At 55.9% G+C, this 13,930-nt stretch overlaps 2 protein-coding genes across 9 annotated transcripts in view; one reads left to right on the top strand and one right to left on the bottom strand.

Moving 5' to 3' along the window:
* Positions 1-844: 844 nt before the first annotated feature.
* Positions 845-13,054, bottom strand: LSM4 (LSM4 homolog, U6 small nuclear RNA and mRNA degradation associated). Of its 2 annotated transcripts, none has more exons than XM_020884472.2 (5): positions 12,951-13,054; positions 8,626-8,667; positions 6,010-6,108; positions 3,292-3,475; positions 845-1,468 (listed from the first exon to the last, which is right to left on the bottom strand). In XM_020884472.2, the coding sequence occupies exons 1-5, from the start codon at positions 12,951-12,953 to the stop codon at positions 1,377-1,379; spliced, it is 420 nt and encodes a 139-aa protein (XP_020740131.1). In that variant the 5' UTR covers positions 12,954-13,054; the 3' UTR covers positions 845-1,376. The 2 variants fall into 2 exon arrangements, with proteins under 2 accessions (XP_020740131.1, XP_020740132.1); XM_020884473.2 differs by lacking the exon at positions 12,951-13,054 and adding an exon at positions 8,800-9,069.
* The window catches only part of PGPEP1 (pyroglutamyl-peptidase I), a 59,651-nt gene continuing 56,929 nt past the window's right edge, over positions 11,209-13,930 (top strand). For 2 of the 7 annotated variants that reach the window (XM_070461753.1, XM_070461741.1), the window contains exons 1-2: positions 11,209-11,316; positions 12,294-12,448. Coding sequence is in view for 5 of the 7 variants with exons in the window: in XM_070461741.1 (XP_070317842.1) it covers positions 12,421-12,448 (28 nt within the window). In the remaining 2 variants the exon portion in view is untranslated. The remainder of the gene's footprint in view (positions 11,317-12,293; positions 12,449-13,930) is intronic. The other 5 variants (XM_070461765.1, XM_070461761.1, XM_070461749.1 and 2 more) reach the window with 4 other exon arrangements.

Below are 13,930 nucleotides of genomic sequence, written 5' to 3'. Positions count from 1 at the left end.
CCAGGTCGTACTCAGACACACCCCTGTCCCAACCTATGCCAAAACGGACTCGGGCAGCAGTAGGTCCCTGGAGGGGGTGCAGAGGGAGAGAGGCAATGGTGAGGTACTGGCAGGGAACAGCACTCTCCAGATAGGATCAGACTGAGAAATCCTAAGAGAATCTTTGAGATAGCTAGGCCAGTACTTTGCAGACCTGAGTGGACTTCTACAGGCACCACCATCTTTTCTTCCAGTCACCCTTCAGAACCGGTCTCAACACGGTATCAGTGACAAGTAGAACTCCCGGCCACGTAGACTTCACATCCATAGGAACCAGCCTCTTAAACACCAGGCTGTCCAGGAATATTGGTCAAAGGACCACATCACCGGAAGCGTTTTGCACAAGTGCTGGCTCAGCATCTCAGGCAAATCGCCGAGTCGTGGACAGGCAAGTGCCCTGACTGTAAGAGGAGGTAAAAGGTTCACAAAAACCTTCCTCATGTGTTTCTGGAGGCAGCTCCCTGTCACAGCTTCTCAGGGAGCTCTGGTGTGAACAGGGCTTGCAAAACAGGGACAGAGGGTGAGGACAGACTGTGGGTGTCCTACTGGCTTCCGCCTAGGACTTCCCTCCCCCACCTCCCCACAAAGAGGGGAAGGGGGTCACCTGCTGCGCAGACCCCCATCTTGTCTTCCACCTTTTGTAAGAGGCTGCTGAGGGTCATGGGAACCAGTGTCCTATTGAAACACTTCCCCTTGGTGAGAGGCCATGGGTGCAAAAGGAAACTTCTTGCGTGGGGGCTGTGATTTCCCGAGGACACCACTACTAGATGTGCCCAGTGGTTCAAAGGAATTACGGATTTCACAGTTTGTAGTTGTATTTGTTTTTATTTTTGTAAGACAGAGAGAAGGGACGGAACAGGGCCCAGCATCATCCCCCAGAACAGCTTCCGAGTCACACACTTGCCTGGATTCATTTCGAAAAGGCAGTTTCAGGGTCCACGTTTCAGGAGACCCTCTAGGCTGTCTATCTCAGTGCAATCAGCTGAAAAGAAAAACCTCCCGTCTGTTCACCACACAGAATGCAAAACAAACCTGTTTGGAAAATGCCTGCCCTTAAAACAAGAGTGAGGGCTTTCAAGATGCGTTAAACACAGAATCTTCCAGGAATCCAGTTGGCTGCGGCTTCAGAAAACCAGAAGCACAGAATAACATTTCCAACCATAGAACTGCTGGCTAACAGAAAAACAGGAGGATCACAAGATGACAGGCAGGGTCTTCCCTGACCCCAGCGTCTTCTTTTTGTTCTGAACAGTCATAAACTGGAGAGCAGGAATGCGGCCTCGGGGTGGGAACGGATGCTCGGAGTGGCAGCTCAGTCTTGGGAGTGGAGGGGTGGCTCACTGTTTGCCCGCCTGTCTGCCTGGCTTCTTTTCTGGCTGACCTCTGCCAGTCCCGGGGATCCCACCTCGGCCCCGGCCACCGAACACACCTGTGAGACAGGGGGGGGGGAGCTTCAGCAGAGCTGGGCTGGGAGGGGCACTGTGGGCAGGGACCAGGAACTGGAACCTTCAGACTATAGCCACGTCGCTGAACCCCTCTGAGCCTCAGCTTCCACCTCTGTAAAGTGGGGGCAGGACTGTAATGGGAAGAGCAGGCTGAAAACCTGAGGTGGAGCGTCTGACCGGGGCTGGCAGGGGTGCTGCTCCACAACGTTCTCAGTGTGACAAGCGTTATCAGACCAGCTCCCCAGGGGTGCGAAGGATGCCAAGGAGGACAGAGGCTGGCACCAAGTCACACTGGGGCTTGCCGGGGGGCGGGGGGATGCTTCCTGGAAGAGAGGGCTGAGGGCCAAGGTTGGGGGTGGGTGGTCATCAGGACAAAATCAGAAGGGTTTCCGGGAGGAGCAGGGAGTACAAGCGAGGAGGAGGCCTGGACTCAGCCCAGGGGTGGAGCAATGGTGCTCAGCTGTGTGGCTGGGGCTGCACCGGGGCACCCCAGCCTGCCTTGCTGTGGCACCACCCACATCTGGCCCAGGAGAGAGACAATGGGGCGGGGTGGGCTTTCTGTGTCCAGCCCGGAGAAGGGGCGGGGGAGCCTCCTGAGCTCTGGCCTCTGTGGCCAGAGGTGGGGCTGTTTCCGAAAGACCTTCCACGTGGAGCACACCGCACTGCTGCTGGGGAAGGTAAATAGCACAAGGGTGGGCGCAGCCCCTGCCTAGGAGGTCGCAGAGAGCCAGCCTGGGCTTCCAGGGCCCCCTTCCTCCACACACACGCAGGGTACAGAGCCAGTGCTGACAGGGTCTGCCTAGCCTCATCTCTAATGAAGCAAGACCCAGCTTGGCCAAGGGGAGCCTGGTCATGCAGGGGCCCCTGTGCAAGCAAGGCGCTTTCCTTGTCCTCCCTGCTCCTTCAGGCCGTTTACTGGACAGTGGTGGCACCCTGGCTGGAGAGCCTAGCCCTGGAGGCAGGTCCTGGGACCCCTGGGGCCCTGCTCACCCCCATCCTGGGTTCTTTCCACCTGGGGGGCCCTCCTCTCTCTGGCTCCTTTCTGACTGTCACTCGAGCCTCAGCTCAGGGCGGGCTCCTATGTCCTTCCTGGCTCTGCCTATAAGCTCCCAAGGTGGGTTCCCGGGACCCGGCATATAAGGCTCTCCAGGTGGCAGAGACAAAGTCAGGTCCCTCCAAGGACAGAAGTCGGGTGGGGGAGGCAGGGAAGGGTGGGGCCCACAGCTGGCCTCTGGCTCTAGCTGAAGGCACATTTAATTTTATGCTAGATTTATGATTTCAGGGTGGTGCGGGGTGATCTACCCAAAAGGCATGACCTCGGTTTTGTCTAAAGGAGTCACAACAGGAAGGGTCCCAGCCTGGGCACCACGGGGATCTTCTCTGCAGGCGGCAAATCGAGGCTTGTGAGGCGCCTAGAGCACCTTCGGAGAAACAGGCAGGGCTCAAGCCCCAGGTCTGTGTGGGCACTGGGCTGGCCTGCTGGGCGGAGCGCCACTGCGGGGGGGCTTGCTGCGGTGATGCGCGCGGCTAGCACTGATCACCAGCACCCAGCCGGGCTCCTGGAGCTGGGGACATGGGGCACGCAGGCGGCAAGCAGCAGTGTCAGCTCTTCCACAGAAAAGCCCCGTGAGTCACGGCCCCCCAGTGCCATGGAGGAGGGGCTCAGAGCCAAGCCCTCGGCAAGATGACAACACCAGTGGAGAATGTCAACACCGGGCCAGGCCAGATGCCGTGTGCGGCGGTCACCCCCCAGCGGGGAGGCCCCGGCTGCCTGCCAGGGGAGAAGAAGGGGGACAGAAGGGCCTACCTCGCCCGGCGCCCCCCATCCCGCGGCCCTTCTGCTGCTTCTGCTGCTGCAGGCCACCGCGGCCACGGCCCTTGGCCACCACCTCCTCCTTGACCATATCGATGATCTCGTCGGGGATGCGCAGGTACTTGATGGTGCTGCCACGGATGTAGCACTCGGGCATCCGCCAGAATTTGTCCCCGTCCTGCCAGAGAGGTGGTACGTGTCAAGGCCACGGGGAGGGAAGTGTAGGCAGCCGGGCAGCATCCATCCTCTCGGGCTCCCTGCACCTGGCATCGCCCCCGCGGGGTATGAGGTTCTTCCTTCTGCACAGGACACGGGAGGGGCCGCCTCCAGCAGGCTCTCTCCAGACCCTTGGCAGCCCTTCACGCATGAGGGTGGGCGGGGCAGGGCCTCGTGAGCAGCCTGTCCTCAGCCTGTCCTCTGGTGGGGGAGGCCGTCCAAAGCCTGGAGAGGGGTGAGGCTGCCTCACATGCCAGGTATTGCCACAGCCCAGCTCCTCCCCCTTCTGCTCCCAGTCTTCCCGAATTCTCCTGGAATCCGCTCCACGCGCCGTGACTCATTCATTCACACAAGTGTCTCGTGGCAGGGTCTGAGCTGGGCATGGGACGCAGGTGAGCAGGACACAGACCCTGTGTGATGGGTGAAGAGGGCCAGGAGGGGGGTAGGGAGGCAGGTCTGGGGCCGGCCGGGACAGCACCCGGTGATGCCAGTTTACAGGGGAGCTAATGGAAATAGAGACAAGGGGGCTGGTAGAGCTGTAGACTCTTGAGCAACGCCGACCTTCAAGTTTTCAGGATGCTGTCTCCCCCCGACCCCCATACACCCTGTGACCAGCACAAGGCCTCGCCCCACCCTCCTGCTGCCCTTGGGCCGGAGCCCGGGACCTCATCCATCAGATTGCTTCTCCCGCCCCACCCCTGCTGCCCCAAGCCAACCCCTCCCTCCATACCCCTAGAAATCAGACCAAGACATCTCCCTGCTTAGATCCCAATCAGGGCCCCGTTGGCTCAGGACGAGGTCCAGATCTCTCGGTGTGGCTCCAGAGGGCCTGAGAGCCAGCCCCACTCTGGCTGCCCCCTCTCGGCACTCGATGTGCCTTCCAGATGGAACATTCTGGAACACACACAGTGGGATTCTGGCCCTCTGTGTGCATGTTGCACACGCTGTTCCCGCCTTTTCGTGTCTGGATAACTGCAGCCCTCAACAGGCCTTGCCTCTAGCCCCCTTGAAGCCCCCAGTCCTCCTGGATGATGTCAGTGGTGCCTAAGCCACTCAGCCCAGCCCAGTGGAGGCGCTCGGCAGGGACAGTAGAATGTCTGAGGGCCAACTCTTCCCAGGAACACACACCCCGACCCATACAGGAACCCCAAGAGGCCTCAGAGCATTCCTTTCCCAGCAAGGGGAGGCGAGCGGCCAAGTCCCTGGGGATGCAGAGTACAGCCAGACAGAACGATGATTCTGTGGAATCTCAGGGCTGGGACCGGGGCGGCCATTCAGTGTGAGGCTTTTCCCCAGCCAAGGGCAGGCCCAGCCCAGCGCACTCCCTGGAGGAACCAGGCTTATGTGCTTTCCACGGGGGCAGCTCATGCCTCCAGATGTTTGCTCTCCTGCGCGCACTCAGCCCCTGGGGTCTCTGCATCCGGCTGCCCAAGGGGAGGATGGACTGCCGTCACCTGTTTACAGGTGAGGAGGCCTGATGGCCTGCACAAGATGGTTCCTCACACCCAGTTTCTCCTCCCAACCGCTGGGTCCCCAGGGGAACCCTGCAGGGGGAGCCATGTGTTCAGGCTTGGCCATGGAGGCGGGACTGACCTTGCCCCAAGACCCAGTGATTGGCTCGACATCCTCAAAGTGGACAGAAACCTGCTGGCCATGTGCAGGGGACATGTGCCCAGCTGTGCACCACAGTGCCATGGAAATCCACAACGGAAATCCTCAGCCACCTGCCACCTGGAGTTCGGTCCCAAGAACTTAGTCACAGAGCTGAGCAGGTGGGGGGAAGGGGGGTGGGCCCCCCTCCCCCGTCTGCCTTCTGGGGCAGGAAAGGTCCCACAGGCCGCGAGTGGCTCTCCTGTGCTCTGCTGAATGCTGGCGGGGCGAGCCCTGAGGGTACCCTGTCTTTGGCTCAAGACAGCCCAGGCCTCCCAGCAGCTTCTTCCCTGTAACATGGGGGGCTACCCTGGGCAGGTGGTGGAGATGGGAACCAAGGGGAAAGGAAGCACTAACTAGCAGAACACAGTGCAGGCGGGGGGAGGGAGTCTGCCCGGAGGCCACCCCCTCCCTGTAGAGAACGGGTTTACAGCCAGAGGCACCCCTAGGCCCAAGTCCTTCCTGGTCAGGAGTGGTGCTGGGGCTGGGGGGAGGAGGAGCGGCTCAGTACCTGCGGGGCAGCATCCACAGGTGCCAAGTCCAGGGCACCAGACTTGGAGTCTTGTCCCTCTGCCCAGCTCCACATCCAGCCCAGTCCCTTGGGCCCCGCCCCTGGCGGGATGACCTGCAGTAGAGGCTGAGGTGTGGACCTTCCCACTCCTCCCAAACGTCCCGGAAGAGGGCTTGGACCGGACTTGGAAGTGCGAACGCTAAGGCCCTGGAAAATCATCCCAGGTCCCAGTGTGCAACCCTGGCCCCACAGCCTCCACTCAAGATGCCCACCAGGCCAGGCCCACCTGAAGGCCCCCAGACAGGGGGTACAGGCGGAGGGCACAGGGTACTCACCCTGGATGTGCAGATCACCTCACGCAAGTTGATGTTCATCCAGTTGTCACAGCTCACCAGGTGCCCGTTGTATGTCTCCCCATTTTTAAGCTCTACCAACTGGAGAGAAACGGGTCCCACATCAGTCACAGGCCCTGGGGAAGGTGCAGACCTACCCCAAGGAGCAGGTCGCCACCATCGAGCCTTGCTCAGACCCATCCCTGGCTCCTCTTGGGACCCAGTGGGCACGGCGCACAGTACCCAGGCCCCCAGCAGCCCTTCTTACAGGAGATGCGCTCTGCTTTCTCAGTACACTTTGCTCGCATTGTACACTTTCTATGATGAAACTATTTTCCTGTGGTGGAAGAAATGAACAACACCCACACATCTTTAAAAGAATGAGTAAGGTTAGGGTAACAGGGTGGCCAGGTGCCCACTGATGCCACACGTGTGATCTATGGTGGTCTAGTCTTTCATTGCAGGAATTACTTGCCTGTCTTGATGTGTTTCGGGAAAAGCACCTCATTCAGAAGACATGCTTTTGTTAGGAAAAGCCTGTCTTAAAAAAATATCAACTCAGAGAACAAACTATGGTTACCAGAGTGGATGGGGGCGAGGAGGGATAGTTAGGGAGTTTGGAATTGACGTGTGCACACAACTGTGTTTAAAACCGGTGACCAGGACCCTGCAGTCTAGCACAGGGCGCTCAGCTCAGCGCTCTGTGACGACCCAGACGGACGGGGAGGGGTGGGCTGGGGCGGAGGTTCAAGAGGGAGGAGATGGAAGTGCACACGTAGCTGATTCACTTCATTGTACAGCAGAAACTAACAGAGCGCTGTAAAGCAAGTACACTCCAAAAACAAACAAACAAAAATTGAGCAAGGATCTACTCTACAGCACAGGGAATTCTTTGCTCAATATTATGTAACAACCTAAATGGGAAACAATTTTTAAAAAGAACAGATACCTGTGTATACATAACTGAATCACTTTGTTGTACACCTGAAACTAACAAAATGTTGTGGATCAACTATATTCCAATAATAAATAAGAATTTTTTAAAATAATCAACTCTTGGGGCTGAGCGGCACTGGGCTGCCCAGACACCACCTCTGCACTGTTCTGTGGGCCGGACCTGAGCACTGGCATGATGCCGGGTGCTGGCATGATGAGAACCAGCAGCAGCCCAGTCCATGCCCATGGCTTCCTGCTCAAGTTCCTGATGGTGGGTGACAAGTGACGTGAGCGAGGGTGAGACCCTGGTAAGCCTGTAGGACAACTCAGCTGAGTCCCCGGATGGCCACCATGCAGTCATCACATGCTCCCCTCTGCCTTCCATGGTGCTGCAGACATTTTACAGCTACTCTGCCTGTTTCCCTTGGCAACCACTTTAAGGTTTAAAAAACACGATTTAGAAAGTCATCACTTTCAAGTTTGAAAAAATTAAAAAAAAAAAAAAAAAAAAAAAAAAGAATCAACTTAGCTATCTGCCCAAGAGAAATGAAGGCATATATCCACGGAAAAACATGTACATGAATATTCTCGGCAGCTCAAACTTTCAGCAGCCAAAAAGCAGAAACAACCTAAATGTTCGTCTTCAGGGAACAAATGGATGTGGGTTAGTTGCTCAGTCATGTCCAACTCTGTGACCCCATGAACTGTAGCCTGCAAGGCTCCTCTGTCCACAGAAGTCTCCACGCAAGTATACTGGAGTGGGTTGCCATTCCCTTCTCCAGAGGATCTTCCCGACACAGGGATCAAACTCTGGTCTCCTACACTGCAGGCAGATTCTTTACCATCTGAACTATCAGGGAAGCCACCAGGACAAATGGATAAAGTGTGATATATCTACACAACGGAATATCATCTGGCCATAAGGAATGGAGCTCTGACATAAGTTATAATGTGGACAAACCCTGAAAACATCATGCTGAGTGAGAAGCCAGACATGAAAGGCCACATGTTGTGTGATCCCATTTATGGGAAATATCCAGAACAGGCAAGTCCACAGAGACAGAAAGCAGAGGAGCGGTTGCCAGGTGCTGGGGGAGGGGCCTGGGGGGGTGGCTGCTACTGGGGACTGGGCCACCTTTTAGGGTGATAGGATTGCTCTGCAACAACACAGAGGTGGTGCTTGCACAACCCTGTGAATGTGCTGAATGTACCTAAACTGTCCACCCTGAAAAGGTTGAACTGTATGGTTGTGTGAATAATATCTGAATTAAAAAAAGGAAAGACAACAGAATATATTGACAGATATCACACTCTATCACAAAAGAACAAAAGCAGATGAACCCACTCACATTTTAAACATTCATTCATGCTTATACACACATATTAAAAGTCAAAACATGTAAATGCCGAAGAATAAATTGTTGGGAAGATTAATGAAGAGGGGCTTCCATTTCCTCTGAATCTCTAGTATTTGACACTTTAGTAAGTATGTATGACTTGGAACAGGAGCAGAAATGACACAGGCCCTGACGTGTGGGAGGGAGAAGAGGACAAGCTGCTGCTCCGTGGACAGGCAGGAGGCGGGCTTGGCTGGAAGCACCTCACCCTTTACCCAGTGTCCGTGTTCCTGTGCTGAGGCTGGACCCTGCTGAAAGGCACCGCTTCAGAGAGGCACAAACTCACCATTGGGTGATTCTGAGCCGTTTTCAGCAGCGACAAGGGAAGCTGAAAGGCAAACAAAAGCGCATGACTTGTCTGGCTCATTAGCAACGTGGAGCCCTGGCCTCTAGGCAGGGCTGGCATATTCCTCAACAGAAACAACAGTCTCTGAACTCTGCCCAACCCCAGGTCACATACCCGCCTCCCAGTTTAGCACAGAAGTCTAGAAAAATCCTCATTTCAGTAATTCTGCAGCTGGGGCAATCCGAGCCAGGAGAAGGACGTTATATCTTTGTCCTCCCAGCCTTTTGACCCTCCCCTGAAGTCCTTCAATAAAATGGTTTGCTCTCTCCCGACAGTCTCAGCAGCAGCTGCCCTCTGGCGTTGGGGCTGATCTTCCTGGGCGTTTCTCTGTAGCTCATGCTGTGCGTAGTCACGCCTGACAGGACCAGGTGTAGCTCTCCAGGTTTATCAAGGGCATCAGGGCGCACGGGTCCTGCTGCTGCGTTCGTGTTTTGCTCTGCTGTTTCAGAGCTACGTCCAGGTTAGCACATGCAGCTCTAGCTAAGCCTTTCATTTTCAGTATGGTAGACGGTTCTCGTCGCACCCACGTTACAGATGGGGATGATGAGCTTAGAGACTGAGGAACTTGCCAGCCCCAGCACCAGAGACCCAGTGAAAGATGCAGCCTGGCTCAACGCTATCTGTCAGAAGCCAGCTCATGCTGGGCCCACACCTTGGGGGGCAGCCCTGACTGTCCCCCGGCAGAGTGATCCATCAGGCTCAACTGGCCTCCTGATCTAAGGAGGTCACATCTGAGCTGGGTATTTGAGCGGAATTTACCATGTGAGAGGAAGAAACATTTCAGAAAAAGTCTGCGGTTACTGCAAGGGACAGCAGATAAATGATGGGATTTAAAAACTCACCCAGATAAGGTGAACTTTCAAGATTGTTGTTTCCTTTATTACTGAATTTTTCATTAAAAAAACCATATAGTGTTAACTGGGGGGTAAAAAATCAGTTTTCATTTTTGGAACACAAAATCTTGAGCCTTACTCTGGGACCTGTCTCTGGGCCTCCAGAAGGGTGACTCAAGGGGCAGTGCTTGGGTTCAGGGTCCAGTGGCAGTCTATACAGCATAGGCAGGTGAAAGTTCTAGAACTAGGGCCCCACCAGACAGGAAATTGCCTCAGGGAAAACCATATCATGGCCCAGTAACTGGGGAACTCTAAGTTGGTCTGACCTCTAGGATCTCTTTGCTGGGGAGTTCCAGCCTACCCTCAGTCTCTATCTAATAGGGAGTAGCTGTTTCTGCAGGTGGTGGGGGCTGTGAGCCTCTCTGTCAGTAGGCCACAAATGGCCCTCAATCTCCAGAGGAAGGCTCCCTGTGGAAGGGCTTGGAGGGAGGGGAATTCCACATCCCACGGGCCTTCCCTACAAGCCACCTGGGGGAGGTCCAGAGGCAGCAGGAAGCTAGGCCCAAGCCCACTTCCTGCACAGGCTTCCTGGAAGGGCAAGATAAGGAGGAAGAAGGGGCCACGTGGAAAGGAGGTGGTTGTTCCCAGAAGGGCGGGTGGGTGGCCAACTTGCCCTCTGCTCTGGAATGCATCTGTGTAAGGCTGCCCGAGTGCTGTGAGCGGGAGGCTCAGACACGCATGCAGCAGCCACACACCCAGGCGGTATTTACAGCAGAGAAGCCTCACACTCCTCCTGGGCAAGCCTGTTCTCTTGTGTCCACAATGGGAATCTGGACCAGGGCACACCTAGGTCCTCCTCTCGCCAGGTTAGCCCTGGAAGGCGAGAATGAAGATGGACTCTGAGAGGTGGTGGGAGGATCAGAGCAGTCCAATCAAGGAGCCTCTACATGAGACACCAGCGGCTAGAGCAGGAGGAACCTGCCCAGGGCCACAGAGCAAGGTCCTGGTAAAGCTGGGGAGAGTAGGCTGATGCCTGTCAGCAGGGAACCCACAGATGTCCTTTTATGGCACACAGCACCTCTAAGCTGGTCCCTCTCAGGCTGCCACCCTGTCCCAGCTACCAGCAGCGCAGACCTGCAGGACCCAGAGCCTCCGCAGCTGTTCCTGGCAGTATGCCCTCGGAGGATGGCTGCGACAGATGGGACCAGCACCTGCTCACAGCCCTCCCCTGTGCACCCGCTCCCTAGGCAGCCCACAGGGCCAGACCTGATGCAACTCCAGCAAACCGGCCCACTCTGCGCCTCACACACCACGCCTGGTGCTGCTGGCAACCTTTGTTCCGAGGTTCCCTCTGCCTGGGGTGCCCTGCCCCCAGCTGGTGACTGTTTCCTTAGCCAGGCCCTCATTATAACCCTGTCGAGGGAAGAAAGGAGGTTTCCACCTGGGTCACCTCTGCTGCTTCTATTACAGGACATAGCCAGTCTCTAATTAACTTGTTTATTTATTATGTCTCCCTGGCTAGACTGGAAACGCCAAGCCTCCTGCTAGACTGGAAAATTCGGAGGGTGTGGACTTTGTCCGGCACTGAACACCCGGTCAGGCACACGAGAAGGTCTCAGTAAATATTTGCTGAACAAATACAGCGCACACCACCCCCGGAGGCACCTGGGGCGGGGGGATTCCTGCTCCGCCCCGCAGAAAGGAGAGGCTTAGGTAAGGGAGAGGTGGGGCTGGGACAGCGCACGGCCTGGTCACAGCTCGCCATCTTCTACAGCCCCAAACTGTGCTGAAGACAGAGGTGAGGGGCAGGGGAGGATCCTGGTGAACCTGAAAGCCGAGGGGAAGGGACGGCACCACGGGTGGGGGATGGAAGATGCGTGAAGGTGCCAGGGAGATAGGAGAAGGCTGAACACTCAGTTCTGGGGGAGACAGGGTCCTCTGGAGTCAGGGAAAAAAGGTTGAGGAAAGAAAGGCCTTTTTCAGAATGCCTGGGGCCTGGTCCTCAAGCCTAGACCTAACAGTATCCTGAGGCTCCCAATTCAGGAAGTTGTTGCAGACCACCCACTCTTTCACCCAGACCTCTACTTCCGGCCCTGCAGGAACCACAGGGAAGAAGCCTTGTCCACGGCCTCAACACTCCCCAGAAGGCAGGAACAGGCTGAACGAGTCTGTCCTTCATGCAGGCACTACTCTAGGCTCTGGGACTCCCATGAGAATAAAAAGCAAAAATCCTGTCTCCAAAGAGCTTAACACATGGATTTTTCCAGTTTTGCTCATTCCCTGAGACCAACTCTACCCTTGAGCAGAGAGGAACCCGCTCCCTTCTCTCCAGCCTTACACTGACTGACCAGGAGAAATTTAATGAGCCCTCATGGTAGGCTCAGAGAAATGTGCAGTGACCCCCTCAGAGCAACCTGGGTGCTGACAGGCCAGGTACTCTCTCACGAAGCCCTCAGCTCTCAATTCCATTGTGGGGCCACAGTTTCCCTCTCATACACTGGGGGGTACATGCACTCTCTGGTTTAGATCTATCACTTGTCCACAACTTGTGAATAGCATGCCTTTGGAGAGGTTTCCTGTCAGGGTCTCAGTTTTTCGTTCTGTGAATTGGGAGGACAGTTAGCCCATTTGGGCTCAAAATGCCCCCTCTCCCTCTAAACCGCATGCTTTGTGACTCTGGGAAAAGCAAACCCATCTCTAGGTGTTTTTCCGCCTGAAAAGGCGAGGCACAGGAGATTGTGCGGCTAGCATCCTAAGGGGCTTGTTGTTGTTCAGTAGCTAAGTCGGTCCGACTCTTGCGATCCCGCCAGATGGACTGTATCCCGCCAGACCCACCTGTTCACGGGATTTCTCTGGGAAGATACTGCCATTTCCTTCTCCAGGGGATCTTCCTGACCCCGGGATGGAACTCGCGTCTCCTACACTGACAGGTGGGTTCTGTTCCACGGAGCCACGAGGGAAGCCCTCTAAGGACCTTACAAGCTCTGAAATTCCCGAAGTTGGCTTAATTTCAGAACGCACAACGGGGTTCTACTTCCCGGCGCTCTAGCTTTACATTTTACGAGGTCAGACTGGGTCGAATGCACTCGGAGCCACTTCCTTAACTGAGAAGTCATTCTGTTTCATTCACTGGGTTCCCGGGGCGGGGGGGGGGGGGGGTCCCCTTCCTCTCCGGCCTCATTTTTCCCATCCGGAAAATGAGAAGACTGCGGCTAGGTTGCTATACTATGATTACACGTTCGTCCAATCTTCTATTTCCCTGAGACCGACGTGCCAGGTGTCTTGAGAGAAACCCCTGCATACTCCGGTCTGTTTCCCCCGCTCCGACCGGGCGGCAGGAGTCGAGGCCCGGATGACACACTCACTCTGCATCGCCCCTGCCCCAGCACCCGCCCCACAGGCCTTTGGCGGCCGGTTCCCCCGTCGCCTCACCATGGTGTCGGCAGGGACCGGCCTCCCCGGCCACTTCCGCCACCGCCGCCGCCGCTCACGTTCCCGCCGGTAGCCGCCGCTGCGCGCCACTAAGCTGAAATAGAGTGGCAGCGACGCGAGCCAGTCAGAGCGGGGCTCGTGGGAAGGACAACCAATCCACTCACAGTAAGGCGGGGCCTACTAAGCCCGGGGGGCGGGCCGGACCGTGTTCTCACCAGTGAAATGAGGACCAGAGTCGTAAAGTGCCGCCGTGAGTGCTGCAAAAGGGGGCGGAACAACATGTGTCAGAGCAGGAGGCCTTGTGGGTAAAGGCACTCGCGCAGGTCGGACGCTTGAGGATCTCATCGGCTCCACGCTGTGGGCAAAGTCGGTTATTACTTCCAATTTCCTTGAGAAATGGAGGCTCTTCGGTTATTATTGGAATGTGCTTAATGTCTGCCTTCCCGCCCCTTTTCTGATTCTCATTATTGTTGTTGTTCAATCGCTCAGTGAGTCGGACGCTTTGCGACCCGCATGGACTGCAGCACACCAGGCGTCCCTGCCGTTCTCTGTCTCCTGGAGTTTAGTCAAACTCACGTCCATCGAGTCGGTGATGCCATTCAACGATCTCATCCTCTGTCCTTCCCCTTCGCCTGCCTTCAGTCTTTCCCAGCATCAGGGTCTTTTCCAGTGAGTCGGCTCCTCGCATCAGGTGGCCAAAGTATTGAAGCTGAAGCTTCAGTATCAGTCCTTCAAAGGAATACTCAGGGTTGAGGATTGACTGCTTTGAGCTCTTTGCTGTCCAAGGGGCTCTAAATAGTCTTCTCCAGCACCACAGTTCAAAAGCATCAATTCTTCCGGCGGTCAGCCGCTCAGCCTTCTTTATGGTTTAATCCTCACATCTGTACATTACTACTGGAAAAACCATAGCTTAGACTATACGGGCTTATGTCGGCAAAGTGAAGTCTCTTGTTTTTTGATACACTCTCTGGGTTCGTCAG

Source organism: Odocoileus virginianus, chromosome 3 (genome assembly GCF_023699985.2).
Source record: "Odocoileus virginianus isolate 20LAN1187 ecotype Illinois chromosome 3, Ovbor_1.2, whole genome shotgun sequence".
In the NCBI taxonomy this organism is placed as follows: Eukaryota; Metazoa; Chordata; class Mammalia; order Artiodactyla; family Cervidae; genus Odocoileus; species Odocoileus virginianus.
Note: the sequence above shows the minus strand (reverse complement) of the source record. Positions and strands in the feature narration are given on the sequence as shown.

What these genes read in the sequence shown, in the direction of transcription:
- LSM4 (XM_020884472.2), bottom strand. An exon ending in CGGCTCAGAATCACCCAATG is followed by an intron (nt 6,109 to 8,625) that starts GTGAGTTTGTGC and finishes GTTTCTCTCCAG; the next exon opens with TTGGTAGAGCTTAAAAATGG. An exon ending in AGGTGATCTGCACATCCAGG is followed by an intron (nt 3,476 to 6,009) that starts GTGAGTACCCTG and finishes CCTCTCTGGCAG; the next exon opens with GACGGGGACAAATTCTGGCG.